Raw genomic sequence first — 17377 nt, 5'->3', positions numbered from 1 at the left:
TGCTTTAGCTATTTGGGGTCTTTGATGGTTCCATACAAATTTTAGGATTGTTTGTTCTAGCTCTGTGAAAAAATGCTGGTGGTATTTTGATAGAGATTGTATTAAATGAGTAGATAGCTTTGAGCAGTAGAGACATCTTAAAATGTTTGTTCTTACAATCCATGAGCATGAATGTTTTTCCATTTTCCTTATATCCTTTTCAATTTCCTTCATAAGTGTCCTATATTTTTCAGAGTACAGATCTTACCTCTTGGGTTAGGTTTATTCCTAAGTATCTCATAGTTTCTGGTGCAATTACAAATGGGATTGCTTCCTTGATTCCTTTTTGTGCTGTTTATTGATGCATGGAAATACAACAAATTTCTGTACATTGATTATATACCTTGTGACTTTGTTGATTCATGTCATGCCTTAGTTCTATCAATTTTTGGGGGGAGTCTTCCAGGTTTTCTACCTACAGTATGATGTCATCTACAAATAATGAGAGTTTGACTTCTTCCTCGACTATATGGATGCCTTTTATTTCTTTTTGTTGTTTAATTGCTAAGGCTAAGATTTCCAGCATGATGTTAACTAGTACTGGTGAGAGTGGGCACCCTTGTCTTATTCCTGACCATAGGGGAACAGCTCTTGTTTTTCCCCATTGAGGATGATGTTAACTGTGGGTCCTTTGTATATGATCTCTATGATATTGAAGTATGTTCCATCTATTTCTACTTTGTTGAGGATTTTTGTCCAGAAAGGATGCTGTATTTGTCAAATGCCTTTTCCCCATCTATTGACAGGGTCATATGGGTCTTATCTTTTCTTTTATTAATGTGGTGATTGACTTGTGAATATTGAACCATCCATGCAGCCCAGAAATAAATCCTACTTGGTCGTGGTGAATAATTCTTTTAATGTATTGCTGAATTTGATTTGCTATTATTTTATTGAGTATTTTTGCATCTATATTCATTAGGGATATTGGCCTGTAATTCTCTTTTTAATTAGGGTCTTGGTCTAATTTTAGAATCAAAGTAATGCTGGCCTCATTGAAGGAATTTGGAAATTTTCCTTCCATTTCTATTTTTTGGAACAGTTTGTGAAGGATAGGTATTAGCTCCTCTTTAAATGATTGGTAGAACTTCCCCCTGAGAAGCCATCTGGCCCTGGACTTTTGTTTGTTGGGAGATATTTGAGTACTGATTCAATTTTCTTTGCTGGTTATGGGTCCTGTTTCAGTTTTGGTAGTTTGTATGTTTCTAGTAATTTGTCCATTTCTTCCAGACTGCCTAGTTTGTTAGCATATAATTTTTCATAATATTCTCTTATGATTGTTTGTCCTTCTGTGGTGTTTGCTGTGTTTTGATAAGTCTTAGCCATAGCAACATTTTTCTATATAGATTTCCTGAAGCAAGGGAAATAAAGGCAAAAATAAACTACTGGGACTTCATCAAGATAGAAAGCTCTACACACCAAAGGAAACAGCAAAACTCAAAGGCAACCTATGGAATGGGAGAAGATATTGGCAAATGACATATAAAGATATTTATTATTGGGATGGAATATTATCTAGCCATAAATAAGAATAAAGTCTGGCTATTTGCAACAACATAGTTGGAGCTAGAGAATATAATACTAAATGAAAGAAATCTATCAGAAAAAGACAAATACCAAATGATTTTACTCATATCTAGAATTTAAGAATCAAGACAAATGAACAAATGGAAATAAAGAGAAATAAACAAACCAAGAAACAAGAGTCTTAACTATAGAGAGCAAACAGATGATTACTAGAATGGAGGTGGGTGAGGGAATGGGTGAAATATGGAAGCATTGAATCACTACACTTAAAACTACACCTGAAACTAATGCAACACTGTATGTTAACTATACTGGAATTAAAATAAAAACTTAAAAAAATTTATTGATTGCCTGGTGTGTTCCAGGCAAAATAAAATGGTAAGAATCTATTACTTTACCTGCTTGAAGATTTGCATGAATTGTTTTGGGTATAGGAGTTGATTTCTTCAGAGCACAGATATCAATTGGTTTGGGAAGCCAGAAAAAAGATGATGGTGAAGATTCAATAGACCCGATTTCTTCATTGGTTTGAGAATTTTACCAGTTGATTTCTAGAGTTCTGGGTCTGCCTCTAAGCATGGCCAGTGCTTTTTGCTCTTCTCCCCCTATATAGCTCAACTGACTCATTCTACATGCCTCCTATCAGTTATTCTGGCCTTTCCTTCTTCACCCAGATCCTCTATTACAGATCATAATCCCTAAGGTCTCTACTTCATTGCCTCTAACACACTTCATATTCCCTCTCATTTTCTCCCACGCTTCTGCTCTCCTTATATAAGCTTCTCAGCTTCCTCTGTGTGGACACCATCATCCACTTCTCAAGACTCTCTTTGTATGTGAGTAATAGTCTTCCTTTACCAAGAAGCTATGTGGAATAGTGGTTAGTAGCATGAGTTTTAAAGCTATACTCCCTGTATTAAAATCCCATTTCTGACACTTAGTAACTATGGACAGATTATTTAGCCATTCTTTCCCTTTCTTTCAATTTCTCAGTAGGGTTATTATGAGGACACTAGCTTACCTGCTTTCTTTAATCAGGCCTTTTGTCCCATTAATATGAGGACACTAGCTTACCTGCTTTCTTTAATCAGGCCTATTGTCCAATTTACACATAAAAAGTCAAGGAGACTTCTAAGACTTCCAGGCAAACATAGCCTCCCCTTTTGCTATCCTCCTAAAATGTATTATCTATACCATCCAAATAGTAATTAAGTAATTACTACAAGTAATGAGACTTATAGTACTTATTGCATTTTCCATGGAATTGTTAATTTTCATATATTTATGCAAAATTGGAAGAAATTGAGGGTAGGAAATATGTCTATATTTCATATGGTATGCAGAGCATCTAGAATGGGTGAATGACTAAAAATGAAGCACTCGTTACAAGAGTTCTATAATATTTTCCCAGAAGCATTTCTGGATGGCTTCTGGCTACAAATATGGATAGACAAATATCTAAATCTTACTAAGCATAAAATTTTAAAATACTACAAACCTCATTAATAAAAGGGTACCTAGAATTTTATAAGATGAAATTAGAACACTTGTAGATGGGCAAGTTTAAAATCAAAGCCATGAGCTTAGGAATAATATAAGAAGTAAATGAATCTATAGCCTTACCTTTAACACACTTCCATTTTCAGAGATACTGAGGCCTGGTTTCTTCAGCAAGGGGCGGCCATCCTTTAACCAAGTCAAAGTAGGTGGTGGGATAGCATCACTCTGACATAGTAACTCCACAGACTGGCTAATGAGGACAGAGATGTTCTGTTCTTCTCCCATAATATTTGGTGGAACTAAGTGAAAGAAGGATTTTTCTTCAAGATAAAACAGGCCAGCACACTGCTTATCTTTATTAATCATCAGGACATACACAAATAAATGTATTAGTTCTTTTGAGATGTAGGATCACAATAATTCTAACATACCCTCTTTGCATCATTTGGCTTAGAATCAAGTATTAATAAATCCCTGATTAACATGTTCCTATTGAACAGAAATACTTTTCATTAACTTTTCACTTTAAGAAGTTTTAGAACTGGAAGTTCTCACCAAGTGCCTATTTCAGAAACTTTTTGAACTAGATGTTACTGCTTAAGATTTCCAAAGTAGTAAATTACTCATGAAACACTCTGGAAATAACAATAATTAAAAGCATACATACATTTTGAGATTTGTTTATATTTTTGCAAAAGAAAATAAATTTTATAGACATGGAGGCAAAATAAAAAAAAAGTAGAGTTGAAAGAGACCATCTAGTCCTGCCTCACAGTGTGTAGAACATGAAGTAGGTAGGTGACAGACGGTAACTTATTTGAAATAATGTGACTAATTTGTGGCAAAGCTAGGAGTCTTCTGACTTGCAGTTTAGAGCCCTTTTTGGTTTTCCATGATGCCTTGCCAGCTTTCTATGGAATAAAGACCATGTGGGATAAATGACACACAAAAAACGAAAGCAATGACCAGCTGTACAACATACAATTACATAAAAAGAGGAAATGAGTTGAAATTTTAATGAGATTAAAATTAGAACTCCCTGGCTATCAAGCTTGTCAGATGTTGAAATGTGTACTTGGAGAAGTCTAAGGAATCTCCTTCCCTTGGGTGTATTAAAATATAGAGTAAACAATCATTTGTCTCAGATGGTTTAGGTACAGTCCTGCCAAGAATGAGAGGGTGGGCTCCATAACCTCTCAAGGACTCATTCAGGACTGTATTTATAATAATTCAAAAAACACAAACTAACGATGAAATCAAGCCTGTTATAAGAGGGCCACTCTGAAAAAAAACACAGAGAGGAATTTCCTTGGCCGTTTCTCACTAAATCCCATAACTATTCAGGATTGTAGGAAATGTACCATATTTGTAGTATTTGTGTTTTTTTTGGTAAGAAAGGTTACGCTGCACTGAAATGAATCCTAAGGGACTTTCCAAATGCTTTGATAGAAATAAGATTTTTGTGGTAAGGATTGTTATTATAGTTCATTAGCCATTGTTTCAGGCTGGATCTTGTGGCATGTGGCAAAATGACAATGAATGCAATAGGTTTTGACAAGTAACATTGCAGTTCTGTAACCAGGAGGTTTCTCTGCTACCATGTCTCCTAAAGAAGGAAGGCATGTAAACTAAAGGCCACTTTCTTATAGAGTATCTGGATGTAGGACCTGTGCTAAATCCAAAGGAATTGATGCCATGGTGCAAAGAAATGCCAGGCACAATAGCTGGAATAGAGTAACAGAGCATTTGTGCAGAGATTCCTGATATCCCTTCTGCTCAATTTAACAGCACATACAGACATCTGGCTCTCAATAAATTTAAAGTAATCTATGGGGAACAGAAAACAGTAGTATTGTTTTTAATATGTGACACATGAGATAAAAGATATATAACCAGTCTGAGATTAAAACTGCCACATATTAGCAAATTCAGCACAATTAGTGCTATTTTCTAAGATATTATGAAAACAGATACATTCACCAGTCTTAGCACAGAAAGCCCTAAGTAAAATAGCCAATTTAACATCTTGGAAGTAATTTCAGGTAAAATCTGGTCTCAGTGAACAAAAAAGTACCATAACTGTATAAAAATATGTTTAGAGTATTTATAGCATTTATAAAAGAGCATGAATTCTTTATGACGCTTGTAGAAGTAAAAGGCAGAAATAATTCAAGAAAGCAGAATGTTAATTTATTTCCAAATATTTTTCCTCCAATTATTTTTCTTTATGGCTAAAGGAGTTGAATCAAGTTCAAAAAGAAACCAGATTTTTTTTAATTGAGAGGAAAAATGCAAAAACAATAGAGTATTTGTTTCTTAAGGAACATAAATTAAAGTAAATCTAATTATAGCTGAGGATACATATTACTGAAATGCATCTATGTTTTCTGTCCTTTCATTTCCAACTTTTTGTTTAGTCTGAAAAGAGAACAAGCCTCTACCCTTTAGATCTCAGCTTCCTTAGATGTTATCCCTACTTAGCTTTGTGGTTATATTGCTTAGGAAGGGGTATATCATGTCTGTTTCTCATCCTACAAATTACAGTTGTTAAATTTAATTATCAAAATCAGCACTGTTGTAGGGTTACACTTGTTGAGATGCTAGACAAAGTTCTCTGAGGTTCAAAGAAAAGGTACAATAGGAATCTCAATCATTTAAAAACCCAATTCTCTTGTTATGGCACCTAGAATATGGTAAAATATCCTCTGAATTTATACCAGGGGAAATTTTTTTACTGAACTACTGTTATAATCATAGGGAAAGCTATTTTATCCACTATCTACTCCTCTTATCACCCCCACAGTCTACAAAGTAAATATGAAGGCGATTGGCTGTTGGGGTTGAATATTCATTAGGCTCCAATGAGACATGAGATTGTCAAGATTATTACTATGAATATAGGAATATAATATATAGAAATAATACTAAAAAAAGAAATAATACTAATGTGGAGCACAGAAACTATGCATCTATATTTCAAATGCTAAATATATATACACTAGCCATCTGATTTTTATAACAGAGGAAAGATCCCACTTTTCAGACCAAAAGGGTGGTACGGAAATGCTTTGGCAAATGATAAAAAAAATAATGATGTTTATTTTTATGGCTCCTGGAAAATATCAACTCTCTATTGTCTCTCTGGTATACTTTTGATGCTAACCCATGTAGAAACAGAAGGAGCCAATCCCAGATTTTCACTGCTGACTGAAACCCAGAAAATATTCATGTCGACCCTCTGCTTGTTTGATAATAATTGAAGGAGATTTTGTATCACGTTCTTAGATTGACTGATTGAATCATTCTCTAAGGATATTTCAGACTATCAGCATTCCAATTCTTCATAAAACATAAAAATGACCCAATTAGATTTAAGGGAAGTAGTAGATTCCCTTAGGTTGGGTATTTTAGACCTATTTTTTAAAAAAGATTTTATTTATTTATTCATGAGAGACACAAAGAGAGAGGCAGAGACATAGGCAAAGGGAGAAGCTCCCCACAGGGAGCCTGATGCAGGATTTGATCCCAGGACCCTGGGGGATCATGACCTAAGCCAACAGCAGACATTCAACCACTGAGCCACCCAGGTGTCCCTAGACCCATCTGTTATCTCAGACACAGAGCACTAGCAAAGCTAGAGACTAGATGTGGACCCATGCAACTACAGAAGCAATAGAACAGAGGGAGCACAAAGAACCCTTCAGTAGCTTACTAATGCCAACTGAGCCACTTTAGAACAATTAGACATCTAAGTTAGCCATGTTGCAACAAAGTGGTTTTTCTTGTGTTTTTTAAATTAAAAAATTATGACTTATAAGTTACTTGTGATCATTACATTTACTTTTAGCAAACTTGTAAGGAGGAGTCAACCCACATGGTCTGGGTGTAAAAAAAAAAAGATATTTTGAATAGGAGTGGAAGCGAAGTGGGACTTAGGATTGTACACTTGAAACTAATATATCACTGTATGTTAATTATACTGGAATTAAAATAGAAAAAAAACCAATTACTCTTTGAGGGTCCATGGAAAAACAATTCCATTATTCCATGACAAAGGAATATAATGCAAATAAGACACTGAAAAAAGGCCTAAAACAGCTCTTAATGCTAAGGTAAACTAAAATATGGAATGAAAAAAACACATTCTATGAATGCAGGTAAATTAGGATTGAACTTTGTTCAAGAGGACTTTTGCTGTGATAGAATTAGACGTTTCCTTTTGTAACTTATGGCTGTATCATGGGTGAAAAAAAACTTGAAAAAAAAAGAAAAAACTTGAATTTTCTCTAAATTTGTGCTTAACTTTTGCTTCTCAATAGTCTTTAATTAAAGACGTAGCATTGACTATAAAATATGCTTATTATAAATATAACCTAAAAGTAATAAAATCAAGTCTTTTAGATTAAGAATAGATTAAGAGAGCTACTTGAACAGTGAGAAGATTATATCTTCCAAATTGCAAAGCTGCTTTCCATGGTCATGTTCTTTAGAGTATTCTATGAAACCAACGCCTAGCATGCTAGATATATGCTTAATTTCTTAGAACTTTAATAAAGGAAAATCACATAAAGTCAAATGTAAGGCAGAAAGGTAGAATTTGATTAGAATTAATACTGTAATTATCTCTATTGCTCATGGTTCTTTATTGTCAACAACTTCCCTTACCTTCCTCAATGATCTCAGGAATTAAACACATTTTTATCAGAACAAAAATAATTATTAAAATATTTCACCATATATTCTGAGGTCAATGTCCCTTTGTTTCTCCCCAGCAGCGTTCACTGCCACGCAGGTGTATCTCCCAGTATCACTGATTTGAGCACTGGTCAGTGCTAGGATGCGGCCTCCAGACAGAACCTTTCAATGATAAGAAAGACAAATAGCCAACATGCCCTTTAAAGAAACATATATGTAAACAGTCTTTTTTCCCTATTTTCTGAGGTTAATCAATTGACATTTACCTTCAGAAAGATTTCCACTTGGATATTTTATTTATTTTTCCACTTATGTATTTTAAAGTGGGAAAGCATCATATAATCTATTTCTCATTTTCTCTTTGAAAGAAGAGTGTAAAAAGCTAGAACAAAAACTTGGTAATAACCACTGAAAACAAGTCCTTATATACAAAATCAAGTGAAGGTCCAATCTCATCCCATCCTTACTGCAGAGAGAAGAAAAGCCACCAGAGGAGAAAGATGAGAAGTGGGAATAGGAGGAGCTAATCTTCCTTCTAATTTTCTTGGGTAGGATAAATAAGAAGTTATAATTAATAGTGAAGTAGTAGCCAAATAAATTAATCAGTCACGTTCATGACTCTTTTATTCCATTGGTCTAGTTGTCCTTCTAAAATAATGACATTAACACTGGATATTCTATGGTCCCAAATTCTGCAAGCACTGGATTTCTGAGAAAAGCTAAAGAAGTAGAATTGTGGGAGAACTAAGAAATCTGCTAGACAAAATAAAATTAAAGTACGCTTTAAAAGAGATATATGTGCTTCTATAATTTTGAGTCAGTGTGAAGCACTTAAACTGCTTTCTCAGATTCAAATTTCATTTCTACAAGATTGCTTTTCTCACTTTTCTTACTTTATAACTTGATGTTTTTATAAAATTAAATATACTGTATATGGTTCTCTAACTCAGTAATGTTTCCAAACATTTAAATATAAATTTTATGAGGAAATTCCTGTTTTTGTTGTTGATGAACATTTCTTTGTACAAGTTATCTTTTGTGATGCTGGTAGGGAATGAGGATAGAGAGGTAAGTAGAAAGTGAAGCAAATGGTCAAAATATAGTACCTACATATGAAATAGAAGAATTCTTAGATGTACTGGGCTTTTAAAGAATTGTTTAGAATCCCAGTTTTGTGGCTATGGTATTTATGGATGTGTATGTGTATGTTTTTGGATAACCTTTGTTAATTCTTATTCTCCAAATCCTGTGGTAGAGTGTCCTTAAGAAATGAGAGAGTACCTGTATCCCGTTAGCGAAACTAGAGACAGGGCTTCCATCTTTCAACCAGGTCAGACTTGGAGCAGGGATTCCTCTAGCTTCACATTCTAATCTCACCAGGTTATTAACCACCACTGCCACCATGCTATTGCTGCCAGAAATCGATGGGGGCACTGAAAAGAAATAAAAAATAAATAAAAGTAAGATATATTGGGCAGTCCGGGTGGCTCAGCAGTTTAGCACCGCCTTCAGCCCAGGGCGTGATCCTGGAGACCAGGGATCAAGGCTCCCTGCAGGGAGCCTGCTTCTCCCTCTGCCTGTGTCTCAGCCTGTCTCTCTCTCTATATATATATGTCTCTCATGAATAAATAAATAAAATCTTTTTTTAAAAAGTAAGATATATTAACATCACAGAATATTTCACCTCAAATAATGACAGTTGTGTTTTCACATGTGGGTTTTTCATGGTTTTGTTTTGGTGAGTTTGGGGAGTTCTTTCATATCATTTATTCTAATCTACTGTCTAATTATCAATATCTCCATTTTATAGGTGAGGAGAAGGAGGTTTTGGTACTTTGTTTAGGAAATCCAGTTTTTAATCACAAAGTATATTTTTATTTCTTGATTTCCAGGAATGTGTATGCTTGTGTGTATATGTCTTCCTCCACTGTATCCATGACTACTAAGTTGTCTTAAAAGCATTATTAGAGACAATAACTTAAAATCTTTCTTTGACCAAAACCTATGATTTTGATAGACAATATTTACAAACAGGGTTATTGTCATTAGCTGATAAGACCGTTGGTGACTATTTCAACAGTTCATCTAAAGCAAACTCACGTTCAACAGCATATGAAACTAGACCATTTTAATAGGAATCAGGAAATAAAAACAGTCATCAGTTTTATAGCACTGCACCTTTAAATAAAGATGACAAAACACACTATGTAAAATATTCACACTGAAATTTTATAGAAGTACTTAATCATTTTGAATGCATTTTTATCCCAGGAAGAGTCTAGGGGAGTGGCACTAACCATGAACCTGAAGACTGTAAAATAACTCTGTAGCTCCAGCTGAGTTGATGGCCATACATTTATATATGCCAGCATCGGTGATCTGGGCACTTTCAATATCAATAATCTGTCCTCTGTTCAAGAAAGTCACACCGGTGGAAGCTGAGAGTGGACGGTTATCTTTGTACCATTTAATAGCTGCAAGGGGAAAAAGAAACAAGTCTATTTAAATTTTTTCTTTTAAAGCTCAATACCACTAAATTGGAGCTTAACTAAAATACTAATAATTGCTTTGTTCTTATGCTTATCATTCAAGTTTAATCAGTTTAAATATGTCTTTAGGATTGGTTTTTGAGGAGGTAACCCTAAGAAAAACATGACTAGCCATGCCAATATAAAAGTATTGAAAATTAAATTATAAAGCAAATATTCTGTTATCTCTAATATATCAATATTGTTTGATAGCAAACTTTTAACCAATTCTATACTTTTTTGTTGTATATATTCCTCTCATCTATAAAAAATTTTAAAAATTTATCTATGCTTTCGATCAAAACCAGAGTATATATACTATTAGCCTAAAAATTATGTTCTTATTGATTCATATTAATAAGTTACCAGTGATGAGAATCAACAAAAAGAATAATACACTCATTAAATGACTGATTTATAAACATAATCGATTTGAACTAGAGAAAAAACATAGTTTTCAACATAAATGTATAAAAAACTACCATTGTGGGTTTTGTGGCCACAGTGAGGACAATAAGACAACTAGTTATTCACATATTTTTACCTTGTGTAAACAATGGGTAAATTATTTCATGCAGTTAGAAGCAGTGAAAATTCAAAAATATCATCCTTTATATCATCCTTATCAATGCTTTACCCTTGTAATGTGTTCTATAATCTTTCATTTATTAGTAATTACTATATTGTGCTCATAAACAGATTTAGCTTTTTCCAGATATCTTAAAATGTCAGTAAGTTAGAGAGTCCACACGTGAACCTACCAGGCAAGGGATTTCCAGCTGCTTTACACTCCAACTGAATGGGATTGTTCACCACCACAGTCTCATTCAGCATCTTCCCTGCATCCTCCAGACTAGGTGGTTCTATAAGAAGCCCAAACATATTGATTCACATAAATAGGATATTTAAATGGAAACTATTTGCTCAGTAGAAATTATCATTCCTTTCTTTCTTTCACATATATACACTGATATACTTGTAATAAAAGTATATTATTAAGTAGAATTAAAGAACAGAAAAAAAAAGATCTTAATAGGTTTTCAGTATCATTCATTCTTCTGTACTCAAACAGGAAAATCCTCAGAATTATAGATTAGCCAATTTGTTCAATTTGCCAACATACAGAATAACACCCGGTGCTCATCCCGTCAAGTGTCCCCCTCAGTGCCCGTCACCCATTCACCCCCACCCCCGCCCTCCTCCCCTTCCACCACCCCTAGTTCGTTTCCCAGAGTTAGGAGTCTTCATGTTTTGTCTCCCTTTCTGATATTTCCTACCCATTTCTTCTCCCTTCCCTTCTATTCCCTTTCACTATTATTTATATTTCCCAAATGAATGAGACCATATAATGTTTGTCCTTCTCCGATTGACTTATTTCACTCAGCATAATACCCTCCAGTTCCATCCACGTTGAAGCAAATGGTGGGTATTTGTCATTTCTAATGGCTGAGTAATATTCCGTTTTAAAGAATTTGAAAAATAAAATTACCCATTCAGACTGTGTGTGTATATGTGTATGTGTGTGTATATATATGTGTGTGTGTGTATATATATATATATATACACATACATAGTTAACAAGGAATATACATTTTTTTCAAATGCCAACAGAATATTTTCAAAACTGACTACATATTAGGCCACAAAATCTCAATAAAGCATTTGTAACCATAATTTAATAAAACTCTAACAAAAATGAGTATAAATCAAAAACAAAAATGTAAAGCTCTTTACAGGGGGATAACCTCATTAAAGAGGAAATCAAGACAAAAGTATATGATCAGAAAAAAATAAAACAGAATGAGATTGATTAAAATGAAAACAGAGTGTGTCACCTAGCTGTATAGTATAGTATTCAAGGGAAATCCTAGAGCCCTAATTAACATATCAAAAACTAAGAAACAATGAAAATAAATGTTCCAAACATTCAATTCAGAATCCAGAAAAAAACCAATAAAATAAACCAAAAGAAGTCAGGGATAAGGAAATAATAAAATAAACAGAAGACAATACCAAAGAAAACAATCAAAAACAACTACGAAAGACAATGAAACTCAAAGCTGGTTTTCAACAAGTTTAAAATAAAATATGTCCTCAAGGGTAAATATCTGTATTTCTGGAGATTGTTCCTGAAGACAAAGCCTAAAACCCAATCAATCCTCTCTTAAGTATCTGTCTCCATTTAATTCAATGAGTTAACTCTTACAGCTTGAAATGCCTAGAATGTTTCTATTTTCTGCACTGAATTCAGATGAATGACATGATATTTAGGGACAAAAGACTTTTAAATATGGCTATCTGACTTTTCCAACTGAAAAGGAAAAATAATTAATCCATGGCACATTCCTTCAAAACAGTTATTTAAATACTCACTTGAAGCCTTCTGGACTGAAGTGATCACTGAAGGCTTTGACAGACTATGTAGCTGCTGCAATAAAACATTATGGTAAGAAATGCAACAGCTATGGAGTGGGTTGGCTATTTTTCACTCCCCTTAAGTACTTAAAGAAAAAAAGATTAGATGTCAGCAAGAATGGCAGAGTAAGGACTCCAAAAAATCCACTCCTCCATAAAAGAAACAAGAACACTGGAAAATTTGTCAAAATCAACTTTTTCAGAACTCTGGAAATTAACCAAAGACTTACAACAATCCAACAAGTGTTTATTCAAGAAAAACAGCTAAATCTCATTAAGAACAGTGAGTTTCATGGCATTTTATCTCCCTCTATTCCCAGCACTCTTTCCCCAGATCAGCAGTAACCTTGAAAATAAATAGCCTAGCAACCACAGAGAAAAAAAGAACCTAGCAGATACTGAAAGAGCCAGAATAGGTTAGGAGCTACCTAACAGCACTATTCCTAGAAAACTGCCACTGTTTGACCTGTCTGGTCCTTCCCTGGAAATCCCCACTCAAAGGATTTGTCTTTATTTAATCAGATGCAGAGTTTTCTAGTGCAAACAACCTTTTCCCCTGGGGCAGGTTAAAATCTGTAAAGACAGACTTTATAGAAATTGTTCAGAAAACTCACCATATTAGTTTCGTCTTGCTTTCACAACAAATTGCCTCAAACTTGACAGTTTCAACAATACAAATTTATTATCTTATAGTTTTATGGATAAGAAGTCCAACAGTCTCACTGGGCTAAAATAAATGTCTCAGAAGGGCTCAGTTCCTTTCTGTAGGCCACAGAGGAGAATCTATTTCCTCATCTTTTCCAATTTATAGAGGTCACTTATATTCCTTGGTTAGTGGCCTCCCTTCATCCATCTTTAAAACCAGCAATGGGAACGTGTGAAGGATTCATAAGACTTTCTCACATCCTCTCACTCTGAAGTCCTGCCCCTTTCATCCACTTTTAATGTCCTTCTGATTACACCAGACCCACCTGGATAATCCTGGGTAAGCTCCCTATTTTGAGGTCAGTTGATTAACAACCTTAATTCCATCTGTATTCTTAATTCCTATGAGGCATGTGACCTAACATAGTCACAGGTTCTAGGAGTAAGATGTGACTATCTTGGGGAGTACCAGTATTCCACCTACATGTTAAGTAAATAAACAGAAGACAAAAACAAACAAACAAACACCCAGCAACAGCAGTGACAACTACAACAATAATAACTATGGAAAGAAGAGAAAATTGTTTCCAGAACTGCCACATTATATTATTACTTTTTAAAATTTTAATGTTTTAATTCTAGTATAGTTAATGTACAGTTATATTAGTTTCAGGTGTACAATATAGTGCTTTGAAAATTATATACATCACTCAGTGATCATCATGGTAGGTGTATTCTTAATCCCCTTCACTTATATAATCCATTCCCCCAACCACAAAAGGAACACTCATGCACTGTTGTCACAGTAACCTCCCTTCTGATGGCAACCACCAATTTATTCTCCATAGCTAAGAGTCTGTTTTTTGGCTCATCTCTTTTTCTTTGTTCTTTTGTTTTGTTTCTTATATTCCACATGAGTGAAATCATATGATATTTGTCTTTCTCTGACTGACTTATTTCACTTAGCATTATACTCTCTAGATGCAGCCATGTTGTTGCAAATGGCAACAAGTAATATTACATTACTTTTGTTGCAAATGGCAACAAGTAATATTACATTATATCTATCTATCTATCTATCTATCTATCTATCTATCAACAATCTTATCTATCTTACAATATCACATTTTCTTTATCCGTTCATCTATTGATGAACATTTGGGTTGCTTCCATAATTTCACTATCGTAAGTATTGCTACAATTAATATAGGAGTACATGTATCTTTTTGAACTAGTGTTTTTTCATTCTTTGGGTAAATACCCAATAGTGGAATTACTGGATCATAAGGTAAATACATTTTTAATTTTTTGAGGAACCTCTATACTTTTGTTCACAGTGGTTGCACCAGTTTGCATTCCCACCAACAGCACAAGAGTGTTCCTTTTTTTCCTAAATCTTGGCTAACTGTTGGTATTTCTTGTGTTTTTGACTTTAGCCATTCTGACATGTGTAAGGTGACATCTCATTGTAGTTTTGATATGCATTCCTTTGATGATTTGTGATGTTAAGCGTTATTTTATACCACATTACACTTAAAATGTCTACTTTTCAAAAAGTTATGAGACATGCAAAGAAATAAGAAAGAATGGTCCATGCCTGGAAAAAGAAGCAGTCAAGAGAATATGTCCATAAGGAAGCTCAGATATTGAACTTATTAGACAAAGACTTTAAATCAGCTTTTTAAAGGGATGCCTGGGTGGCTCAGTTGGTTAAATATCCAACTCTAGATTTCAGCTCATGTCATGATCTCAGGGTCATGAGACTGAGCCCTGTGTCAGGCTCTGTGCTGGGTAGTGGAGCTTGCTTAAGATTCATTCTCTCTCTCTCTCTCTTTCATTCTCCCCCAATCCCCCGCTCCACTTCCCTTTTCTTTCCCTCTTAAAAAAAAATCTTAAAATTAAAAAAATAAAATAAATCAGCTATTTTATTACATCCCAAGAGTTAAAAGAAACATGTTTAAAGATCTAAAGGAAAGTAGGAGAATGATGTTTCACTAAATAGAGAGTATTGATCAAGAACCAGAAATTGTAGAAAGAACCAAACAGAAAGTCCGAAATTTAAAAGTGCAATATTTGAGTTGGAAGAAGAAAGAATCAGTAATTTAAAGATAGGTTAATTGAAATTATCCAAGTTTAGGAGTAGAAAGAAAAAAGAATAAAGAAAAATTAAGAGAACAGAGACTCTGAGGCTTGTGGGACACCATCAAGCATTATGCATAATTAAAGTCCCAAAGGAGAGGCAAGAGAGAAAAGAGTATTTGAAGATATATGGTTGAAAACGTCCCAAACTTTGGAAAAAACATTAATGCACACATTTAAGAAGTTCAACAAAGTCCAACTTGGGTAAACTCTCAAAGAAACTCATACCCAAATACATCATAAAAAAGAGAATCTTAAAAGCAGCAAGATGGAGAAGTGATGTACAGGAAACCTCAATAAGTTTAATAGTTGATTTTTCATCAAAAAACATGGAGGCCACAGGGCATTAGGAGACTTATTAAGAGTCCTGAAAGAAAAAGACTATCAACAAAGAATTCTATCTTTAGCAAAACTATCCTTTTGAAGGAGAAATTAAAACCTTCATTGAAAATCAAAAAACAGAAAATTCGTTGCTAGTCTCCAGCCTTACAAGAAATACTAAATGTCCTTCAGGCTGCAAAGAAATAGCAATTCTAATACACATGAAGAAATAAAGAGCACTAGTAGAAGTAACTAATAGTAAAGACAGTAAAACTGTAAAACTGTATATTTAAAGCATAACTTTTTTCTCCCTTCTGATTTAAAAGACAGCAGCATAAATCAATAACTACAAGTCAATATTGATGGGATCATGATGAATAATGGTTTAAAATAAATTTTTAAAATATAGTAGCATAAACAAGAGAAATAAAATGGTACACAAGAAAATAGCAATTCAATATAAAAAGGCAGTAATGGAGAAACATAAAAACCAAAATGACATAATACATATAAAAAGCACATAGCATGGTAGACCATAAACTCTATCATGTCAGTAATTACATTAAATGTAAATGGATTAAACACTACTCAAAGGCACAGAGTAACAGAATGGATTTAAAAAATAAAAAATAAAAACATGACTCAATCATATGTTGTCTACAAGAGACACACTTCAGAGTCCAAGATACGAATAGGTTGAAAGTGAAAGGTTGCAAAAAGATATACTATACAAATGGTAACCAAACAAAAAACAGAGGCTATACTAACATCAAACAAAGTAGGCTTTAAAACAAAATTAGCAACAAAATGGGGCAATTTTAAAGGACACTGTCAACACATAAAAAGATATAACAATTATAACATTTACATAACAACAGAGGTCTCAAGGTACACAGAACAAAAACTGACAGAATCAAAAGGAGAAATAGGTAATTCAACAATAACAGCTGAAGACATTAATATTTCAGTTTCAGTAATGGGTAGAACAACTAAACAAAATCAAAGAGAAAACAGAAGACTTGAGCAACAGTATAAACCACAAATACACATAGAACACTCCATCCAACAACAGCAGGATACACATTCTTCTCAAATGCACATGTAACATTCTCAAGGACAGACTATAAGATAGGCAAAAAACAAGTCTCAATATATTTAAAAATATTAAAATCATACAAAGCATGTTCTCTTACCACAATGGAATAAATTATGAATCAATGATATGAGAAGATTTGGGAAATTAAGTAACACACTCTTAAGTAAACAAGTGGTCAATAAATCATATGAGATATTAGATAATACCCTGAGATAAATTAAAATAAACAGACAACATACCAAAACTTATGGGGTACACATAAAGCAATGCTTAGAGTAAAATGTAGGCTATAAACAACTATATTCAAAATAAATCTCAAATCAATAATCTAACCTTTCAATTTAAGAAGCCAGAAAAAAGAAAAGTAAATCCAAAACAAGCAAAAGAAGATAATAAACATTAGAGCATAAATTAATAAAATAGACAATAGAAAAATGAAAATAAAAAAGACTAAAACCTGATATTTTGTAAA

At 33.7% G+C, this 17377-nt stretch overlaps 1 protein-coding gene across 1 annotated transcript in view; it reads right to left on the bottom strand.

The window, feature by feature from the left end:
* Positions 1–17377, bottom strand: part of HMCN1 (hemicentin 1) — a 456859-nt gene that overhangs the window by 145729 nt on the left and 293753 nt on the right. The window contains 5 exon segments of the mRNA XM_025430103.3: positions 3190–3365; positions 7800–7923; positions 9043–9194; positions 10059–10235; positions 11051–11152. Coding sequence (XP_025285888.3) covers positions 3190–3365; positions 7800–7923; positions 9043–9194; positions 10059–10235; positions 11051–11152 — 731 coding nt within the window.

This window comes from Canis lupus, chromosome 7 (assembly GCF_003254725.2).
Source record: "Canis lupus dingo isolate Sandy chromosome 7, ASM325472v2, whole genome shotgun sequence".
NCBI classification, from domain to species: domain Eukaryota; kingdom Metazoa; phylum Chordata; class Mammalia; order Carnivora; family Canidae; genus Canis; species Canis lupus.
Note: the sequence above shows the minus strand (reverse complement) of the source record. Positions and strands in the feature narration are given on the sequence as shown.